This window comes from Eubalaena glacialis, chromosome 7 (assembly GCF_028564815.1).
Source record: "Eubalaena glacialis isolate mEubGla1 chromosome 7, mEubGla1.1.hap2.+ XY, whole genome shotgun sequence".
Lineage (NCBI taxonomy): Eukaryota > Metazoa > Chordata > Mammalia > Artiodactyla > Balaenidae > Eubalaena > Eubalaena glacialis.
In genome coordinates, this window is record NC_083722.1 from 56,872,952 (window position 1) to 56,891,624 (window position 18,673).

At 42.9% G+C, this 18,673-nt stretch overlaps 2 protein-coding genes across 4 annotated transcripts in view; one reads left to right on the forward strand and one right to left on the reverse strand.

Annotated features, from left to right (window-relative positions):
* Positions 1 to 11,683, forward strand: part of ZCWPW2 (zinc finger CW-type and PWWP domain containing 2) — a 164,554-nt gene extending 152,871 nt beyond the window's left edge. The window contains exons 9-11 of one of the 3 annotated variants that reach the window (XR_009701577.1): positions 8,439 to 8,829; positions 9,047 to 9,123; positions 11,277 to 11,361. Coding sequence is in view for 1 of the 3 variants with exons in the window: in XM_061196450.1 (XP_061052433.1) it covers positions 11,277 to 11,357 (81 nt within the window). In the remaining 2 variants the exon portion in view is untranslated. Of the gene's footprint in view, positions 1 to 8,438; positions 8,830 to 9,046; positions 9,124 to 11,276 lie in introns of all 3 variants that reach the window. The other 2 variants (XR_009701578.1, XM_061196450.1) reach the window with 2 other exon arrangements.
* A 2,950-nt stretch (positions 11,684 to 14,633) lies between these two features.
* On the reverse strand, positions 14,634 to 15,881 carry LOC133094584 (protein FAM98B-like). The gene is given in 3 exon segments (XM_061195211.1): positions 14,634 to 14,792; positions 14,794 to 15,257; positions 15,260 to 15,881. Coding segments are annotated over 3 exon segments (1,245 nt in total).
* Positions 15,882 to 18,673: the final 2,792 nt, after the last annotated feature.

Sequence of the window (18,673 nt, forward strand, 5' to 3'; positions counted from 1 at the left end):
ATCTTCCATGAGACCGGTCCCTGGTGCCAAAAAGGTTGGGGACTGCTGCTTTAGGTGGAACCAGATCATTCTGCCATCTACTGCCTCTACCAAATAGCTGGTAATCTATGACTCCACCATATTGGGGCTGACAAATGGTAGAGTTCTGTTCCAGGTACTTCCAGACCAGTAGAATTTGCTGTGGCCCTTCCAAAGGATGAAGGTAAGATTTTGAAAATTTTCGAAATAATCAAGTCCTTTTCTATCATTTTTCTCTCTATTGGGTCCCAACAAGAGACATAGTACAATTTAAAAGTTCTAATATTTCTTTAGGGCTGAACCAGTTCTTGATACCTCTCAGAAGAGTTCTAGAAGAGTTGGTTAGTACAGGTAAATTTGGTCTTAAGGTCCAAGTGGGACATTCTGTGTGAACAAATCTAAATATTAGGATTTTTCCATCCACTGATTTGTTGCATGGTAAAAGCACTCAAAGAGGTGAGCAACATAATCAAAGGAAAGGGCAGACAGAGAAAATTTTTGAAAGACTGAGTTGTTTGCTTTTAAATGCATACAGTAAGTTACTACAAGGAAGAGATATGCTCAAAACAAAAACCAAACAAAAGACAAGAACAGATTGCAAGCAGCCCAGAAGTTGCTACTTAGAAAATAAAACTGTTACCTTCAGCCAGTCTAGGCAGGAAAAGATTCTTAAATTAAGATACAGCCTGGGGACAAAGATTAAGTCCAGGGAATGGTTGTTGAATTACATAGCAGGAAAGACAAAGACCAAATTCAGGTGACTTGCAAGAAAACATGGCTTCAGGGCAAAGACCCAATCAGGGGTGTGGCTGTAACACTGCAAAATATGACAAAATGACTTTTAGTAGCTCTTTCAGCTGGACAGAGGCATGGGTCCACTGCCACTGGATGTGCCCAAAGCGCTAGTAATTCAATCTGGAGAGAAATGTGTCTTGAAAAAAATTGTGATTTTGACACATGGAATGAACTGCAATCAAATCCATAGAAAGCCCACTAAGTTGTAGAGAGAGTGATATTACCAAAGTCCTACCAGCCTGAACTAAAAGAGACTGAAACATTTTTTGAGAGACCAAAAGAAACTTCTGAGTGTCCAATTTTCTTCAGGTGGGAAGCAGGCTGGGAAAACGTAACCACCAATAAAAGGTATAATTTTCAGTGTCCTCTTCAGAAGCAATGAGGAACATGATGGCAAGGGTATCTCGGGACAGAGCCAGGAGCTGTAGAGAGCATGGACTGTGGGTCCCAACCCTTACCCCCTCCCCCAACCACTCCTCCCTTTCCCATGGGGACAGAACCAAGATCTAATCAAGAAACACTTCCTATAATGGCCTATATGGGAAAAGAATCTAAAAAAAAGTGGACATATGTATATGTATAACTGGTTCACTTTGCTGTATACCTGAAACTAATACAGCATTGTAAATCAACTGTACTCCAATAAAATTTTTTTAAAAAAGAAAAAATATATATATTAAATTTTTAAAAAAAGAAAGAAACACTTCCTACTCCCATGGCAGGGGAACTCTTCTAATTTGCCTAGAGGGACTTCAGATTTGCTGAAGATAAAGTTTCCTTGTTTTGAATAGGGGTGCCTATTGTGATTATCCTGTCTCTGTTACAATGTTGCTTGTTGTGTGGGTGTGGGAGGGGGTGGACCAGTAGCTTGTGCTTTTAGTTCCCAGGTCCATTTCACATCTGGACCATATGTAGTCATGGAGTCCTAAATGTTGCCTGATGCCACAATTGGGTGAGACTTCTGGGTGCCCTTTGATGGAGGTAGGAGTGTTTTTCATACTGGAGGGATATAATAATGTGGCCATGGAGGTGGGCAGAGTTAATTGGATTACTGGCCCAAGTTAGTTCTTTGAGTCTCCTGCATAATTACCAGGGCCCTGTCATGGGCAGAGTGTCCTTGTCCGCCTTGTGACATTGGGCTTGGCCTTTTGCTTTGCTCCATGAAATAGGGCTGAAGTGATAGTGCCAATTTTTAGTCAAGGCCTTACAAGGCTTTGCATGTTTCTTCTTTTCGTCTTGTGCCTCTGCCATCACCTTGAGAGGAATGTGCCCCCACAAGCCCTCTGGGAGGGGGAGAGACCGAGACCATGGCAAGGACTCAGACCCGTAGACCTGCAGAGTGAAGCAGAGCTGCCCCAGGTGACCTCTAGAGCCATAGGATAAAGGAGTGTTGCTTTTAGCCACTCGATTTTGGGGTCATTTATTACACGGCATTATTGTGGCCCTAGTTAACCGACACACTTGGCTTCTTGGTCCCAGCAACAATCTCACAGACCAGCTGTGGTGTCAGCTTCCCAGCTGTACCTGCAACATTTTCTCCTTAGGCTGGAACTACTGTCACAATAGTCCTGCCTCCTGGGTGGACCCAGAGTGCTAGCCTGAGGCCTTCTGCCTGGACCTTCCCAGCTTTGCCTGGATCTGGCCCAGACTGGCCCCTCAGACTGGCTCAGCCCACCCCTGCACTGCCCACAGAAACTTTATTGCTTTATCAAGGAGGCAGCATATGTATAGATATTACAAATAAATAGTATACCAACACCACCAACGTATCACTAAGGGCTTGTTAGAGTGAGTCACTTGTTCCTTGTAAGTAGTTTTAGACACTACAGTAATCACATAGAGTGGAGATATGCCCATGATGGTGGAACGTCTCATTTGACAAAGAAAAGTAGGCATGTTTTTCCCTCCCCCTTGTGTTGGCTGTGTCTTCCTTAGCACTTTGGTATTGTGTCATAGGATTGTGAGTTGCAAAATCTAAGTTTGGGTCCAGATTTTAACTATTAACTTGTCTAAGTCTTATGACCAGTAAATGGAAGGGCCAGAATTTGAGTACATTTCTGTCTGGTTCCAGATTCCATGCCCTTAATTACTGTCTGTATTGTTTAATAACCTGGTTACTAGCTGAGTGGTAGAATGCTCATCTGGTTTCCTCTTATGCAAAATGGGGGTGGAACTTTCTAAAGCAAAGCATTGTGAGGAAAAAATGAGAAATTTTATGTGAAAGTGCTTTGTAAATCAACTTTATCTTCTATTCTTTTAGAAGGAAACCAAGTGTGTGTTTAAGGACATTGCAGTTATAGTTACTGAGATTAAATGTAACTATGCATTTGACATGATCACTTGTCTTAGTTTTGTATTACTCCATCTGCTAGTCATCAATATCAGATTTCCTTTTTTCTCTTTTTTAAATTAATCTTTGGAAATCATCGCTAGCAGCATCACCATTTTCTCTCTAATGGGTATGTGAACAGCAACGTCTGTCTTCTAAGGGACATCTCACTGTTGAACTTTAGCTGTGGGTTTAAATCACCTTGCCTTCCTCACAGACTTTCAGTTAAAGACAGTGGAGGGGGAGGGTCTTAATACTGATGGGCAGTGTCAGGATTCTTTGTCTCTTTGGATGCATTCCAGTAAATGTGTGAATGCCTTTCACAGGGAGCCCATGTGTGTTTAAGCACACCCTCAACCAGCAAGGTGGAATTTGGACCCTGGCTCCAAAGACCTTTTGAAAGCCAGGAAGCTGACCAAAATATTTGATCAGAATTAGTCTGTTTTAGCAGTGACACTTGCTTATTATGACAGGCAATTAAATTGCATACATTTAAATTTTTATAAAATAACCCTCTTGGCAATTTGCGGAGGGAAAGGAGCTGGCAGGAGAGAAATGTGTGTGGCTGTACCCCTCTCTTCTGGAATTTTCTATCTAGTGATGGAGCAACAGAAAAATGTAGGGGGTCCTCCAAGCAGAAAGTACATTTGAAAACAATGTCTCAAAGCAGAAGGGAGTTCTCTTTCCAGATAGCTACAAAATCCCTTCATACAATTCCTTCCCTCTTAGGTGTCCCCTGCCAGAGGTGAGATGCCATACCTCACAGACTCTGAGGTCAACAGACAGCTTTAGACCTGGGCTGTCAATAGCTATTCAACAGCTATTCATTCAGCTATTCATTTGGAGGGGGTTAAGCAAAAACTAGGACTCCCCTCTTAAATCCCTTTTTTGGTTCCTCTTGAATTGCAGAGAAGGCCAGTGACAGCAACACCTGATGTTTAAACCCCACTGGGTCTTGGCCTGAGGGGACTCAATGCTTCCACCACACAATTGGCTCAGACTCTAGGTGCTCCCTAAGACCACCGTTTCCTCTCTCCACTTCCTGCTAAGCTGTCTGCCTGCAGCCCATTGCCCCTGTTCCTCCATAACCACCACAACCTCACCTACAGCTGTGGTTGAAGCTAAGATGTGGGAGGCATAGGAGGGGAGGTTGGCAGGGGACCTGCCTCTTGGATGGTGGTTCTAAGTGAACCAGCAAGCTCTTGGAGCCCCTTCATCAGAGGGGGAAAGGCTGTGCTTCTTCATGGTGAGGGCTGCCCACAGCCCTTCTGCCCATCTCTCCTGTGGTCTCCTGGGCCTGTCTCAGAAGCATCTGCCGTCCGGCAGTGCCAGAGCTGGAGGTCACCTGATCTATGCCAGCCTGACTTCTTTCCAGCAAAGGAGGTCTAGGGTGTGAATGCACAGCAATGCATGACAGTGCAGATTATTTGGAAACTGGGCTCCAGTTTTATGAGGTAGAATGTGTTAAGGTGGAGATTTGAAAGCAAAGGAGAGTGCGATTAATTCTGCTTGCAGGAACAGCCTCAAGGAGAGGTTTCATTCGTTCCTTCATTCAGTGCGATGGGCACTGGTAATATTATAGTGAACACGTGACCTCCAGACCCACTGGTACTGGTGCTCTGGGCAAGTTGCTTCAGCCTCTTCATGCCTCACTTTCCTTATCTGAAAACTAGGATACGTGGTGATGATAATAATAGTAATGATGCTAATCTCCTAGAGTTGTAGAACAGGATAGAATGAGCTAAGACAGGCAAAGCACCTAACAAAGTGCCTGGCTTGTTGCATATTATGTGATGATCGTTTTTATTATTTTTTTTTAATTTATTCATATATTTTTTTGGCTGCGTTGGGTCTTCGTTGCTGCGCACAGGCTTTCTCTAGTTGCAGCGAGCAGGGGCTACTCTTCGTTGCGGTGCGCGGGCTTCTCATTGTGGTGGCTTCTCATTGCAGAGCACGGGCTCTAGGCGCGTGGGCTTCAATAGTTGTGGCACGCAAGCTCAGTTGTTGTGGCACACGGGCTTCAGTAGTTGTGGCTCGTGGGCTCTAGAGTGCAGGCTCAGTAGTTGTGGTGCACGGGCTTAGTTGCTCCGTGGCATGTGGGATCTTCCTGGACCAGGGCTCGAACCCACGTCCCCTGCATTGGCAGGTGGATTGTTAACCACTGTGCCACCAGGGAAGTCCCTTAATGATCGTTTTTACAGTCTAGTTGGGGAGCGAGTCCTAGGAAGCAAAGCCCAAATTGGAAGATAGAAGAGGGGGCGGCTGGAGGCGATGAGAGTCACAGGCTGAACGAGCACAGAGGTGAGAAAAGCAGGAACAGCAGATACTTAACCTGGGTAAGCAGAGTGCAAGGGGTGGAGGGGAAGGATCTTGGGAGTTAAGGCTGGCCAGGCAGGCTGGGCTCTGCTCGAGGAAAGATTTGTCCATCACACCAAAGGCATCACTTCGTTCCACAGGGCAGCCGGGCTTGGCAACACCCCCAGCATCTCCAGGATGAACACATAAGGGTGCTGGGAACTGGACGAGTTTGGGATGTCATACCATTCTGTGATCTTCAGGCACCGGGGGGAGGGAGGGACCAGTGGGCGGACATCCCTGTGCCAGCCTGTGCCCCGTGTCTGAGCATCTCCATGCCCTGATGTTAGCTCAGATTGTCAGCTTCCAAAGTGAGCGCCTTGGGGCTGCCAGCAGGTGGCCTCGGACTGGAAGGTTTGGTGTCTCTGCGACGTCTTATTAAACTCTCGGCTGCCTGGGAATGATGCACCCCAGCCGCGAAATTTTCGATGCAGTGGGTCTCTGGCTGTCAGAAAGGTTACAGGTAGATACGTTCATTTGTCCTCCTTGAAAACATAATATCATTTTCTTCTGTTCGAGTCAACTTAGAGACCTCGTTACTTTAAGTTCATCCAGTTGTTGGAGCAGCCTTTTTGATTTCAGGATGCTCTCAGCATCAGGTTGGGGAAGAGCTGATGCATTTTTAACTACCTTCAAGTTGAAAGCTCTTGAGTGCGGTGGCACGTGCATCCAGTCATTGGTGACTGTCTGAGAGCCGGGTCTGTGCCAGGAGGGTCCCCGATTGTAGTGTGTGTTCCAGGAGGGGGGCAGGGTGTGTCCTTGCACTTGGTGACCCGCCCAGACCGTGGCACAGTGCCTTGCACATGTTAGAACATCAGTTCCATTTTTATATTGATTTTAAACTTTCTGCCAGTCTAGCCTGTTCAGAAATGTCTTCTGGCAAGTTCTATACTACAACTTTGGTTTGAACCTGAGCTGGTTGTTGATTTTTCTCCCAACTCCCATCGTGCTCTCCTGGTTGTCTATGGCTACATGAATGCAGGGCAGCCAGCAAACATGAAATGCCAGCAGCAGACAACAAAGCATGTGATTGAGTTAGGGACCCTGCAAGGCTGGGGGGCGTGGCTACCTTCCTCTGGTCTCACGCCCTGGGCCAGTGGTTGGCAGGTCTGCCTGAGCAGGACTCTGCTGATCTTCTGGGCTCACTCAGGATCTGGGGACTGGCCGGCCCTTGGGGATCTGGGGCAGTCTCAGGGGGAAAACGGGCAGCTCAGCTCTGCCTCACTCACCCACCACCTTTCATCTGCCAATGGGCATGTCCTTGTGGAGACAGCAGAGGGGCAAGAGCAAGAGTAAGTCCATCGTGCCAGTGCTTTCCAAGCCTCTGCCTGCACCATGCCTGCTAACATCCTGCTGGCCAAACAAGTCACGCAGCCTACCCCAGAGCTAAAGTCGTTGAGGGTAGGGATGCACGTTTGATGTGATGCATCCACTAAGTGTGCTTGTGGAAAAAGAAGAGAAAATCTCAATAAGAAAATGCAAATCGAGATTTCTCTGGCCGTCCAGTGGTTAGGGCTCCGCACTTCCACTGCCGAGGGCTCCTGGGTGGGAAACTAAGATCCTGCAAGCTGAGCAGCATGGCCAAAAAAAAAAGAAAAAAGAAAATGCAAATCACCTACAATCCTACCAACTACAGATAAATCATTGCTGACATTGTAAAAATCCTTCCAACCTCATTTCCAAGTAAATATGTACTTTTAAAAGCACATATGGAATATCAATCACACGATTGTTTCCATTGCTTTTTTATGTACTTAGATATTTATATCCACACAATGAAATACTCTCTTGATGAGCATTTGTTTCTGTTTTCACAAATATAAATCACTCTGCCATGAACATCCTTATCATTCCATCTTTGGGTCCATTCACATTTTTGTCCTTCCTAGAAGAGGAATTAGTAAGTCAGTGTGTCTGTACAGTTGTTAGGCTCTTACGTCTGTCCTTGGTTCCACCACAGGTGTAGAGGGTCTATTTCTCTGCTATGCTGGGGTTTTTTTTTTTTTTTTTCCCATGTTCTTAAATTTATTTTATTCTTTTGATCCTTCAATCCTATAACTGTTTGGGGTTTGGTTTCTGCTTGACATTTATGTTACCTGTAACAGTGCATTGGGTTAATCTCTGTATTAAAGAACATTGACCAAATGACTGAGATGGTAGTTTTTCTCTAATTCCTTAGAGAGGGAGGAAAATTAACATTAACATAGGCCATAAACTTGGGCCTGAAAGTGAGATAAGAATAATAAATCAGGCAATGGATAGGGAGAAGAGAAAATGTTAAAAGAATCAGTGGTCACTTAATTTAGATGCTAAATGTCCTTTTGGTCAATCACTGTTGTGACAAATACTAGTGGAGACTCATTGGTCTTGAACATGTTTTGGTGGCCTGATAAATTAAAAACCCATAAAAATCGGTTGCATTCCCATTTGGGCATGGGAGGGGAAGTAGAGGTGCTTTAGAGAATAAGATCAGTTTCTACTGATTCCTTTTGTTAAGGTGGTCATGTGGCTTCCCTTCACATGTGGCTTCCCTTCACATTTTGTAATCATGATTGGTGAATTTTTTGATGTTAGATTACTTGGCTGATTATTTCCAAAATCCACCTTTCTTCTGTTAAATTGAAATTGCTTATACTGAGAGCATGATGACAATTTTATTTTCCATTCACATAATGTGAATATGAAACGGAGCAGGACCATATGGTCCTTGCCCCCCATGTCCTCAGCCTGCCTTTTGTCTGTGGAAAAACTTTAGCCAAAGAATTAGTTTAATTAGAAAAGTGAGAAACTGCAGAAACAAAGGAAAACAGTGCAACAAGACTAAATAATAATAGTTTAGTCATGAAGCAAAGAGGAACCTTTAGTTCCTCTTCATGGGCTATAGATAATATTCTGAGCCATATCCTGCGAGCTGTCTTATAGATACTGAAACCCCCACCAGGTGGAAGACATTAACTGCATGATGACCAGACTGTAGCCATGACATAAGCTGCCACAATTCTGAGAACTGGCCTCAAAGAAATGGGAACAAACCGACTCTGGAACTGAAGATTAACTGTACCTAAAACAATCAAGATGATGGTGGTCAGACCATTGGTGGATGACCAATTTCAAGATGAGCGTCAGAGCTGACTGTGCTGTCTCTGCATGTAGTCCCCTCCCTCCGCCTATGAAAGCTCTTGCCCACTGATTGTCAGTGGGAGGAGTCGGCCTTTGGACAGGAGCCTGCCCCGCAACCTGGTTGCCGGCCTCCAAAATAAAGGAAGCTTTCCTTTCCCCCAGCCTTGCCTCTTTATTGGCTTTTGAGCGGCGAGCAGCTGGACCCACTTTAGGTAAGTATTTGGTTCCCAGCGTGAGGCTGTGCTCTCGCGATATCTGGCTCCCGGGTTTTCCCGACCAGAGCCGCCGCCATGAAGACGCGCTGGGATGGCTGCGAGGAGCGTTCCGCTCGTGGCTCTCCAGCCCTGAGAGGGGGATTTGGGGGGACGTTTCTAGGCAGCTGCCCGAACCATTTGTTTCGGGGCTCCTCCCTGTTTCTCCCCTGCTCAGCACTGGCTGCCAAACTACGCTTTTCCTTGGTGGAACGGAAAGATGCCTCAGGACGAGCTGACGAGCTCCAAGACCAAGTAAGTCCACCGGTGTGCGCCCGGCAAACTTCTCTTTTGAGCACGAAGTGCTATTTGGGTGTTTTTGCCAATTGGTTCTGATGTGTGTCTGACGTTGAGGCCTGTTTGTGTTGGGAAGTGTTTGTTTGGGACTCCATATTGATCACGCTCTGGAAGATTTGCAACAGTTCTGTCTTCTGATGTGTGAGTGTGTATTCCATTTGTGTGATTGGTATTTTTGTTGCCTTTGGTAAAATGGGAAATTCAGCTTCGATTCATTAGAAAAACTTAAGCTGTGAAACTGTGACTAAGAAAAAAAGAAATGATTTTTTTTTTTTAAACACTGTGTGGCCACCAACCTTATTCTTCAAACTCTGGAGAAAACTGGTTAAGATGAAACTCCTTTGAAACTCCAAAACTGGTTCCTTTTGCGTATGCAGTTAGAGAAAGATAGCTTAATAACATACTTTCTTCAAAATTCTGACCCTGAGAGAACAAAAATAAACTTAGGAGAAAGCTTGAAGTTAACTTTTATCATGTCCTTGAAATACAAACACAGCCCACTTTGCCTGAAACTTCATCCTTGGGTTAATTAGTAAAACTTCAAGCCAATGGGGGGTAGGGGTGGGGAGAAGGTTTGGGTTTATTAAACACATATCTTGTACCACATTAAAGAGAAATTGTTCTATGAGGAAAATGTATGTTTTTAGAGGTTATGGAATATGTTCTTAAGTTTGCCAGTCAGAAAATGCTGATATAACAAATAGTTCAATTACTTGTTTCTTGGTTTCGTTAAGGTTTTCAAGGGTTAAAAATTGTAATATGTAAAAATGATAAGGAAAGCATTTCAATATGTAAAGCGAGTAAGATATGTGTTGCTGGTGAGAGAAGAAATAAAGACGAGATATTTTTGTTGGAAAAAAAAAGAATAATTTTGTCTTAGGGCTGGTTGCTTATGTATGGGAAGGTAAGGGACAAATTAATATGGATCCAAAAAGTGATAAAAGGTTTGTGAAAAAGGAACTTTGAGAAGAGAATTTTGTACATTGTCTGGATTAAAATTAGATTGAATTTAATTAGGTAAATGAATTTTGTTATTAACAGTAAACTAATGCAAGACTGAATTTGGTTTTCTCTCTCTGTTAAGAAAACAAAGTTTTTCTGGAGTATTGAATTGCTTGTGATAGCAGATTGTAAGTTTCTTTCTCTAGCTAAGTTTGAGTTTTCCAGAGGGCCCCTAAGGCATCTCAGAGAAAAACATTAGTAAAACGTTTTTAAAAACTCTAATGAAAAACTGTTGTTTTACGTCTAACCATACTTTTGACTCCAATGTTCAGGATTTTAAAAAAATGTGTCTAGTGAAGTTGTCACAGAGTATAACTACTTATGATGTGTATCACTGCTTTCTTTAAGTTTACAGCTTAAAGCACATGTCAGAGCTGACTGTGCTGTTTCTGCATGTAGCCCTCTCCCTCTGTCTATAAAAGCTCTTGCTCACTGATTGTCAGTGGGGGGAGTGGCCTTTGGACATGAGTCTGCCCCCCACCACCACCCTGGTTGCCAGCATCCGAAATAAGCAAATTTTCCTTTCTACCAACTTTGCCTCTTTATTGGCTTTTGAGCAGTGAGCAGCCAGACCCCACTTTCAGTAACAGATATTTTGTGTATTTGTAATTTCTGTTTTTAGTGTCCAGAGAAAAACTGGCTTTGGATGATGGTCCTTGCCCCACTGCACAAAGTATTTAAATTCACTCAAAAACATTATGGCTCCAAAGTTTGGACCTTATACACCCTGGACTGTAAGTTCCCCTTTCCCAGGATCTGAGCTTTATTCATAACCCTGAATCTAGCACAGCAAGCAATGGCTTAATAAATATTATGTATAAATATTTATTTAATGAATAATTATTTAATAAATACTGAATAAATAAATGAATGGGGTTTATGTTATGAAAATATCTGGAAGCTTTGTGCAGATGAGGTTTAAATTTGCCGTCTAACTAAGCCTTTCCAACTATGTAAGTCCAAGTTCTCAAAACAGATTGAATCTAGAATGTTTTCACAGTATAGCACTTAATTATACATGGACACATATGCTTCATTATTTATTCCATGTGTGTGATAGCCAGTCTCCAAGGTGATTCTCACCTCCTGGTATTCACACTCTTTTGCAGATAAGGCTCACCTGTATGACCATAAGGGAGTTACAAACATGGCAGAGGGTGACCTTCAAGGCAGGTCAGAAGAGACATTGAGGCTTTCACTTGACTCTCTTCTGGGTCACTCCTCTGGAAGAATCCCGCTGCAGGTCATGAGGACACGCAAGCAGCCTTCTGGAGCGGTCCATGTGGTGACCAACTGAAGCCTCCCACCAAAAACCAGCTCTAACTTGATAGCATGTGGCTGAGCTCGCTTGGAAGTGGCCCTTCAGCCCCAGGCAACCTTCAGATGACCAGCTCTGGCCGATGTCTTGGCTGTGACCCCATGAGACACCCTGAGCCAGGACCGCCCAGCCAAGCCACTCCTAGATTCTGATCCACAGAAACTGTGTGTTATAATAAACATTTATTGTTTTAAGCTACTGATGTTTGGGGTAATTTGTTATACAGTGATAGATAGCTAAAATATGTGACAGGCTTGTCTCACCAAATAGATTATAAGCATCTCGAAGAAAAGGACCATGTCTTTCATTTGTCACAGTGACTTGCATGGTATTGAGATGATATTAGTCAAGGTAAATGATGTTAATGCTTCACAATTACCTTCTAGTCAAGTCAACAAATATTTATTTAATGCCCTTCAGACACCCTTCTAGGAGCTAAGGAAAGCAGTAAACAAAAAGGAATAAATTCTAGTGGATAAAATATATAGTAATAAAACTAAAGTTATGGACCAGGCCAATGAAGATAGGAAGCAAAGAAGAAAATGAAACGAAGATGAAGGATGCTATTTTGTATGTTTGACTTAGGGTGTCAGGAAAGCTTTCTCCATACACATTTGGGCCGAGAGCCATGCGTGCATCTGGGAAACACCAGCCCAGGCAGAGGGAACCACAAGTTCAAAGGCCATCGGAGTAGAAAGTGGGGCGCGGCCAGTGTGGCTGAGGCTGCAGTTACTGTTGCAGATTTCACTAGTCAGTTGCTTGAGTGTCTCAGGAGTCCAGCTTCACATTTAAATCTCTCTTGGGAGCTTGGACCCCTCTTTCCTTGTTTCCTGAACTTGTACAGGGCACTGGATATTGGTCTACTTTACACAGACCTGCTTATGTAAATAAATCACTATGTAAACATATAAACATGGCTAATGAGTCAAAATAGGTTAATATTTTTAGCCAGAATGAAAAATTAGAAAATGCATAGATTGAAGTCTGCCTTACATTAGTTCTGCTACTCGAAACTTTCTGACTTCATTAAAGCCGTCACTGCCCTCCAATAAATTATATAGATAGTAACACAATTATGTCTGAATGTTTCTGACCCAGCAGGAAATAATCTGTTCAATCAATATATGTTTATCAAGACATAAGGTCGCAAATAGACATGTAATTAGCTCTCCCAACAGAAGAACAAATAAAATTCTGTTTCTGAAATGTTCTGTCATTCTCTGCCGTGGATTTCACCCCTTCTCCCTCTCGCTGGAAGAAACACAGTGACTGAAAGGATCTCTGGACAGTGAGTCCTGTCTGGATCGCAGGGTGACGGTGATGTCTGTGGTTCAAAGCCAGCTGAATCTGTCACTCTTGAATCTCACCTCGGAGAGACAGGCTTGTCCTTATTGAATAAGCTAACACCCCTCAGAGAGGCATAATGCAGAACTGCAACTCACATTTAACATGTTAAATGATCTAGCTCCTGTATTGTTCTGTGGCAGCAGCTGGTGTTCACTCTTTATAAAACTGATTGATTTGCTTGCTTTTGTCACTTGCTATCATCATTTATTATTTGCTCCCTTTTATCAACATAATCTTGGCAAATTAATTATTTGTGCTTTAATTCTGAAGAGTAAGTTTCTTTGAGAGGTTTACATAGGGAAGTAGGGAAGAGTGAAAGAATCAAAGAGAGGAAGCCAGAGAGAGAGACACACAGAGACAGAAGAATCCCTGGGGGGGATGTGATGTATGTGGTATGTGTGTGTGGTATGTGTGTGTGTGGTGTGTTTATGTGTGTGGTTTGGTATGTGTGTGTATGTGTGGTGTGGTATGTGGGGGGGGTGTGTGTGTGTGTGATGTATGTGGTATGTGTGTGGGGCGTGTGTGTGTGTGATGTATGTGGTATGTGTGGGGTGTATAGGGGCAAGAGACAGGAGAGGTCACCATTGAGATGTAACCAGAAGGGAAAAAAGGACAACTAGACTAGGATTTGTTTGTGAAAAGGAAGAAGAGTACTTTTTAAAAATACATATATATATCTATAAATTGAAAAAGTAATTACTGTCTGTGCTTTTTCTTCTTAAAAATAATAGACCATTCAAACTATAAGAGGCAAAATATTAGAAATACCTAAGAGGAAATGCTCTAGGGTTACCCAGAAACCCACTATTGTACATTTTTGTCAAAGAAAGTTAATTTAAAATATTTGAGGACCAGGCATGTGTTGTATCATTTATAATTAATTTTTCTCAGGTCTAACTGCATCTACTCTATAGCACAGGTTATGAAAACAATGAGTTTTTTAAATCTCGTTTAACATTTTTACATGTTAGCCTAGTCATGCATAGGCAAAAGTATTTTTTTAAAAAATCTTTCTTTGGTGCATATTTAATTACAATGAAGTGTTTAAAACATGGAGACATTTGGATATGATAATAATTTACCAAAAATTTTTTTTAGCTTTGATGGAAGTCAAGCAAATGAATTTGCAAATTGTAAAGGAATTTCAATCTTTCTTACAGAGCGTTTTTCATGAGCTGTAATGCTGATAACTTTATAAATTTGGCATGAATGTAAACATATGCTGAAGTCTATTCATGTTAGATTGCCCAGTCCTTAAAGATATTTCATTTTAGGACATTAAAACAATTTGGGGGGGATTGACAGAACCTCTAGAATTTTGTTCTCTAAGTAACAAGAACTTTAAATATTTATTGCCCATAGAAATGATTGTCTCTTAACAGCAATTGTTTTTTTTTCCTTTCCACTACAAGTGGGGTCATTTATGTGTTTCAGACCTGAATAAAATACAGGTAACAATCTAAATTCAATCAGGACAATAAAATACTTTCTGTTTTCCAAGTTTGATGGTAATAATATATTTACACTTTTAAAAATAATTTTTGCTCGTTTCTTTTTGTTTTTTAAAAAGACATAACATGCTCAAGAGTACACAGAATATGGAAAAAATCATCACTTTGTCTAAGAGATCAAATAGTAGTATAAAACAATGCTCTTTACATACTAAACCCAATTCAAGAATGATATCATCAGGGAATCTAACATGGTGTTTACTTCAAAGATGACATTCAAGTAGTTATTTAGAACACTATGCCTAATGTATCTATTAAGAAGTAAGCCTGCTATCTAAATGCTGTAGCTTTTAATATCTTCTATATCCACCACCACCTCCTCCATATGGATCTCCATAACCTCTTCCACCATAGCCCCCTCTTCCTCCATAATCTCCCCTGCCTTGGAAACCTCCTCCTCTACCACCCCCTCCTCTACCTCCACTCCACGCCCCTCCCCCTCCCCCCCCAACCTCCCCACCCCCCTCCCCCTCCCCAACCACCTCTTCCACTCCCACTACCTCCTCTACCACCACCTCCACCTCCACCACCCCAACCACCCCTTCCGCCGCCGCCTTGTCTCTTTTGCCAAGGGGGCATTTCAGGGGGTGGTGGTTCAATTTCATTCGGCCGTCCTCCCCTGTCAGGCACCCTTCCCATCAGCACCTTATTAATGGCACATGCTGTCTTCTCCCAGCTGGAGCCACTACTTGTACTTAAGATCTTGGATAGATCTTCACGGGCAGCAAGTAGATGTGCCAAGGTTATTGTTGTCTTGGGTGACAAAGCATAACGCTTAGGCTGGTAAATTCTTGCTATGTCATCTGTTTTTATCTTTGCTCTATCAGACCATCCAAAGGACTGCACTGTTACATCTAATCATTTCATCAACATCCGCCGACGGCACTCACATTCACAGGAAAGGGCATCATTCTTTCCAGTTGTTCCGCCTGTTCCAGAGTTAAATCAATTTTTAGCAGTGGTTTTCCCACATGATTTTTCTGGACTTGTGAGAGAATATCTTTCACCTTTGATTCCACTTGGTTCAGCATAAGTGGAATGTCAGAAGTTGTTGACTTGGGAATACCAAGGGTATCGCCGATAGCTTGAACTTCCTGATAAATTTCACTATTTTTATCTAATTGAGAATTTTTACGTTTCTTGTTCTGTAGTATCTGTAAAGCTTGAAGCTCTGTACTTAAAAATAATAGAAGTTTCAAACAGTCATCCTTCTTATTTAAACGGTCTTTAATATCTCCTGATACGAGTACAGAATATGGACATGCCATTTCTTTTAAAAAGCCACTTATCTCAAGCTGGGAGCTTTCTAGATCATCTTTCCCAGCTGAAGTGATACTTTCTTCCAAGTTGCACAATGATTTTATTTGAGAGCCTAACCAAACACAGAGCTCTGAAAATTCAGGTGAAGATAGTCCACCCTCTGCTGCCTTCATAAGGGCTTGCTCTTCTAACAGTGGTCCCTTATACCCCAGCGCCTCTAGAGTGTCAAGCACGTCCCCCTGCATCGTAGCTTTGGGACCTGGTTCCAGCCCTCTCATGGTCCTTCTTAACAGCAATTTTAAGAGAATTCAGGGGTATTTTTATTGAAAAGAAAAATTTCAACAGTCTTTCAAATGTTTAACAAAATGAAACAACAAGCAAACAAAACAAAGCAGTAAATCCTTATAACTATTTTCTCCCAAGGATTCCTTTCTTTTGAAAACTCTCTATTTCAAGGGAAACTTAATCTGTGTGTTCCTGATCCATTTATACACCTTAGACTCATTTCAAACACCAGCACATCTTATGTACCCTTTAATGAGCCTTTTCAAAGATATTTTTATTTGAAATATAAAGTCATGTTTTGTTGGCACTAAATGGAGCTTGGGGTGCGGGAGAGAAAGCTTGGAGCCCAAGGGTGCAAGGCGTCTCTAAACAAGGTCAAAGTCACTCTTCCAGTCTCAAATGAGATCAAAGTAAAGAACAGAATGTTCACTGTGTGATAGCATTTGTGAGCCAAAGATTTTAAAAAGAAGTAGTTCTCCTGAAACCATTAAATATCTAAAGCCCCAGACAAATTCTACATAAAGTAGAATAAGTTGGAGTCTCTTGAATTCGATTGGAGTGTGTCTTAGTAGTTTTTTAATTTGGAGACAAATATGTTTAAAGCCCAGTTTTTTTAGCTTGTGTATTTATGTTGCTGACTGTCTGAGTTGGGGTTTTCCCCAGAATCAGACAAGATTAGGGCTCAAGTGGTTTATTTGGATGGTGATTCCAGACAACACATTCTGGTGGTCGTGGAAGGGTACACTGACAGTGTGTTGTTGGCAGATCTCCACCATGGGCACCTGGAGCTCAGTTTTGCTGGGAGCTCTGGGAGCTGCTGCCCCCCACCAGGGGTGAGGAGGCTGGGGGATTTCTATACCAGTTGCCAGTGGTCATTGGTTGAGGGCCACTCCTGGAGACTGTATCCCCAAGCCCCTGTCCCATCCTGCACAGCAGAATGGACTGAGATGGTGGAGACCATGGAGACGTGGGCTGTGCAGATAACATCTGCTCCTCTGCCACACCTTCTGTTTATTTCAGAGTGAAAAGCATAGGAGGTTCATGGTGGGAAATTGAGAAAGCTTTATCTAAGCCATTTTTCAAGCAAAAGACAGTTTGTGATTGATGCAAGTAATTTGAGGGCCTTAATTACTCAGAGTTTAAAAACCAAGCTCAATGTGTATTTGCTTAGACACTCCACTTTCCTTTACATGAGTAATAATAGCTAACATTTATTAAACTCTTATATGTGCCTGGCACTGTGCTAGGTGTCTAAGCTCATAAAAGAACATGTAATCCTCCAGACCACTCTGTGGGGTGCATTTTTAAAGGTTGCGATAAGGCTTTCTGATGAACCTGTGAAGGGGTGCAGAGCCCCTGGGATGGGGCTCAAGCCCAGAGGGCACAGAGCAACTGCCTTTCCGGGTAGAAGGACCAGGTCCCAGCTTGTCCGCGGAAGCCACCTTTTATAAGAGGATGTAAGTGTCCAGTGATCACAGTTTGCCATGATAAATGGGTGGTAAACATCTATGCAGAGGGGAAAAATTGGTTAATAGAAATTCCAGGAATGGGTCAGCGGGCAGCAGAGATGATGACAGATTTTGGTCTCATCATCGTTTACTTTTCTTGATGCCGACAGTGTATTTGGAACCGAGTGAGATGTTTACTAATAGGCAGTACACGGAAGTATAGGTTGAAGGAGGAATCACTCACAGTGTATGACCTGGGGGGGGCCTGGCGCTGGCAGCCACCTTTGGGGAGGCTTTCTGGCTCCCGAACACAGATCTATGTCTCCCGAGACTCTGCTGCCTGCTCCACTGGCTGTTTGTCCCTGACTAGGGCTGATTTGATCTGCCCAGAGGAATGGGGACTTTCTCTAATTCACACACAGGTATCACATAAGTCAATAGTAGCCCTGACTTTTCTCCTCTGGCCATAATCCTAATGCTGCGTGCTTTTCTTCAAAGTTGGGACAAACTGGAGATGCTTTTGTGGTTCAAATTATTCAAAGAAACAACTTTACCATCTAGTATAACTTGTAGTCACCGGTTGGTCTTAAAGTGACCTATTTTTTTCTGACTCTCCTTGTGTTTTGGTGCAACCCTATTTTCCCTTAGAATGTTACCTCTACTTAGTTCTCAAGTACTTGAGAAATACACTTGAACTTGAGTATACTAATATATGTTATCTTCAGTTTTACTGTCAATCTCTCGCTGTGACTGACTCTGGTTGCTTGTAGCAAAAGGACCTTAACTAATACATTAGCCTAAGAAGTTGTGCAAAGAAACACCAGGATTGCTTAATCAACATGGCAGCTCTAGCTGCAAAAGTATTTTAAAAAATGCCAAAGTAGTCTTGGCAGTATTAGCAGCATCAGGCAATTACGGAATCTACTGCAATAAATGGCCAAGGTTATGGCACCCATAAAGTTTAATTTGCATTCTGAATATTACGATGTGTTCACTGAGAATGCAAAGCAGGCTCCACAGGACATGAGCAGCTAAATTACAGAGCATTTCAGGATGTCTTGATTCATGCGAAGGCAGGAGGGTGGCTTGCTGGTGTGTGGTCGGCCTCACCTTTGCCTCCTTCACCAGGACGTAAGGAGCATCGGAGCAGATGGCCCTTCTGGGCTGCTCTTGGAGGAGACCCTGTCACCAGATGGTCTGCTGTAAATTGGGACTGGGCTGCACTGCAGCTAATCGGATTATCCGGGTCATTTTGGGGATTTATGTAGATGGCCAGGAGATTGATCAGGTTGCCATGACTGGAACCTGCTGGTAAGAGGATGTAAATGATTTAGCCA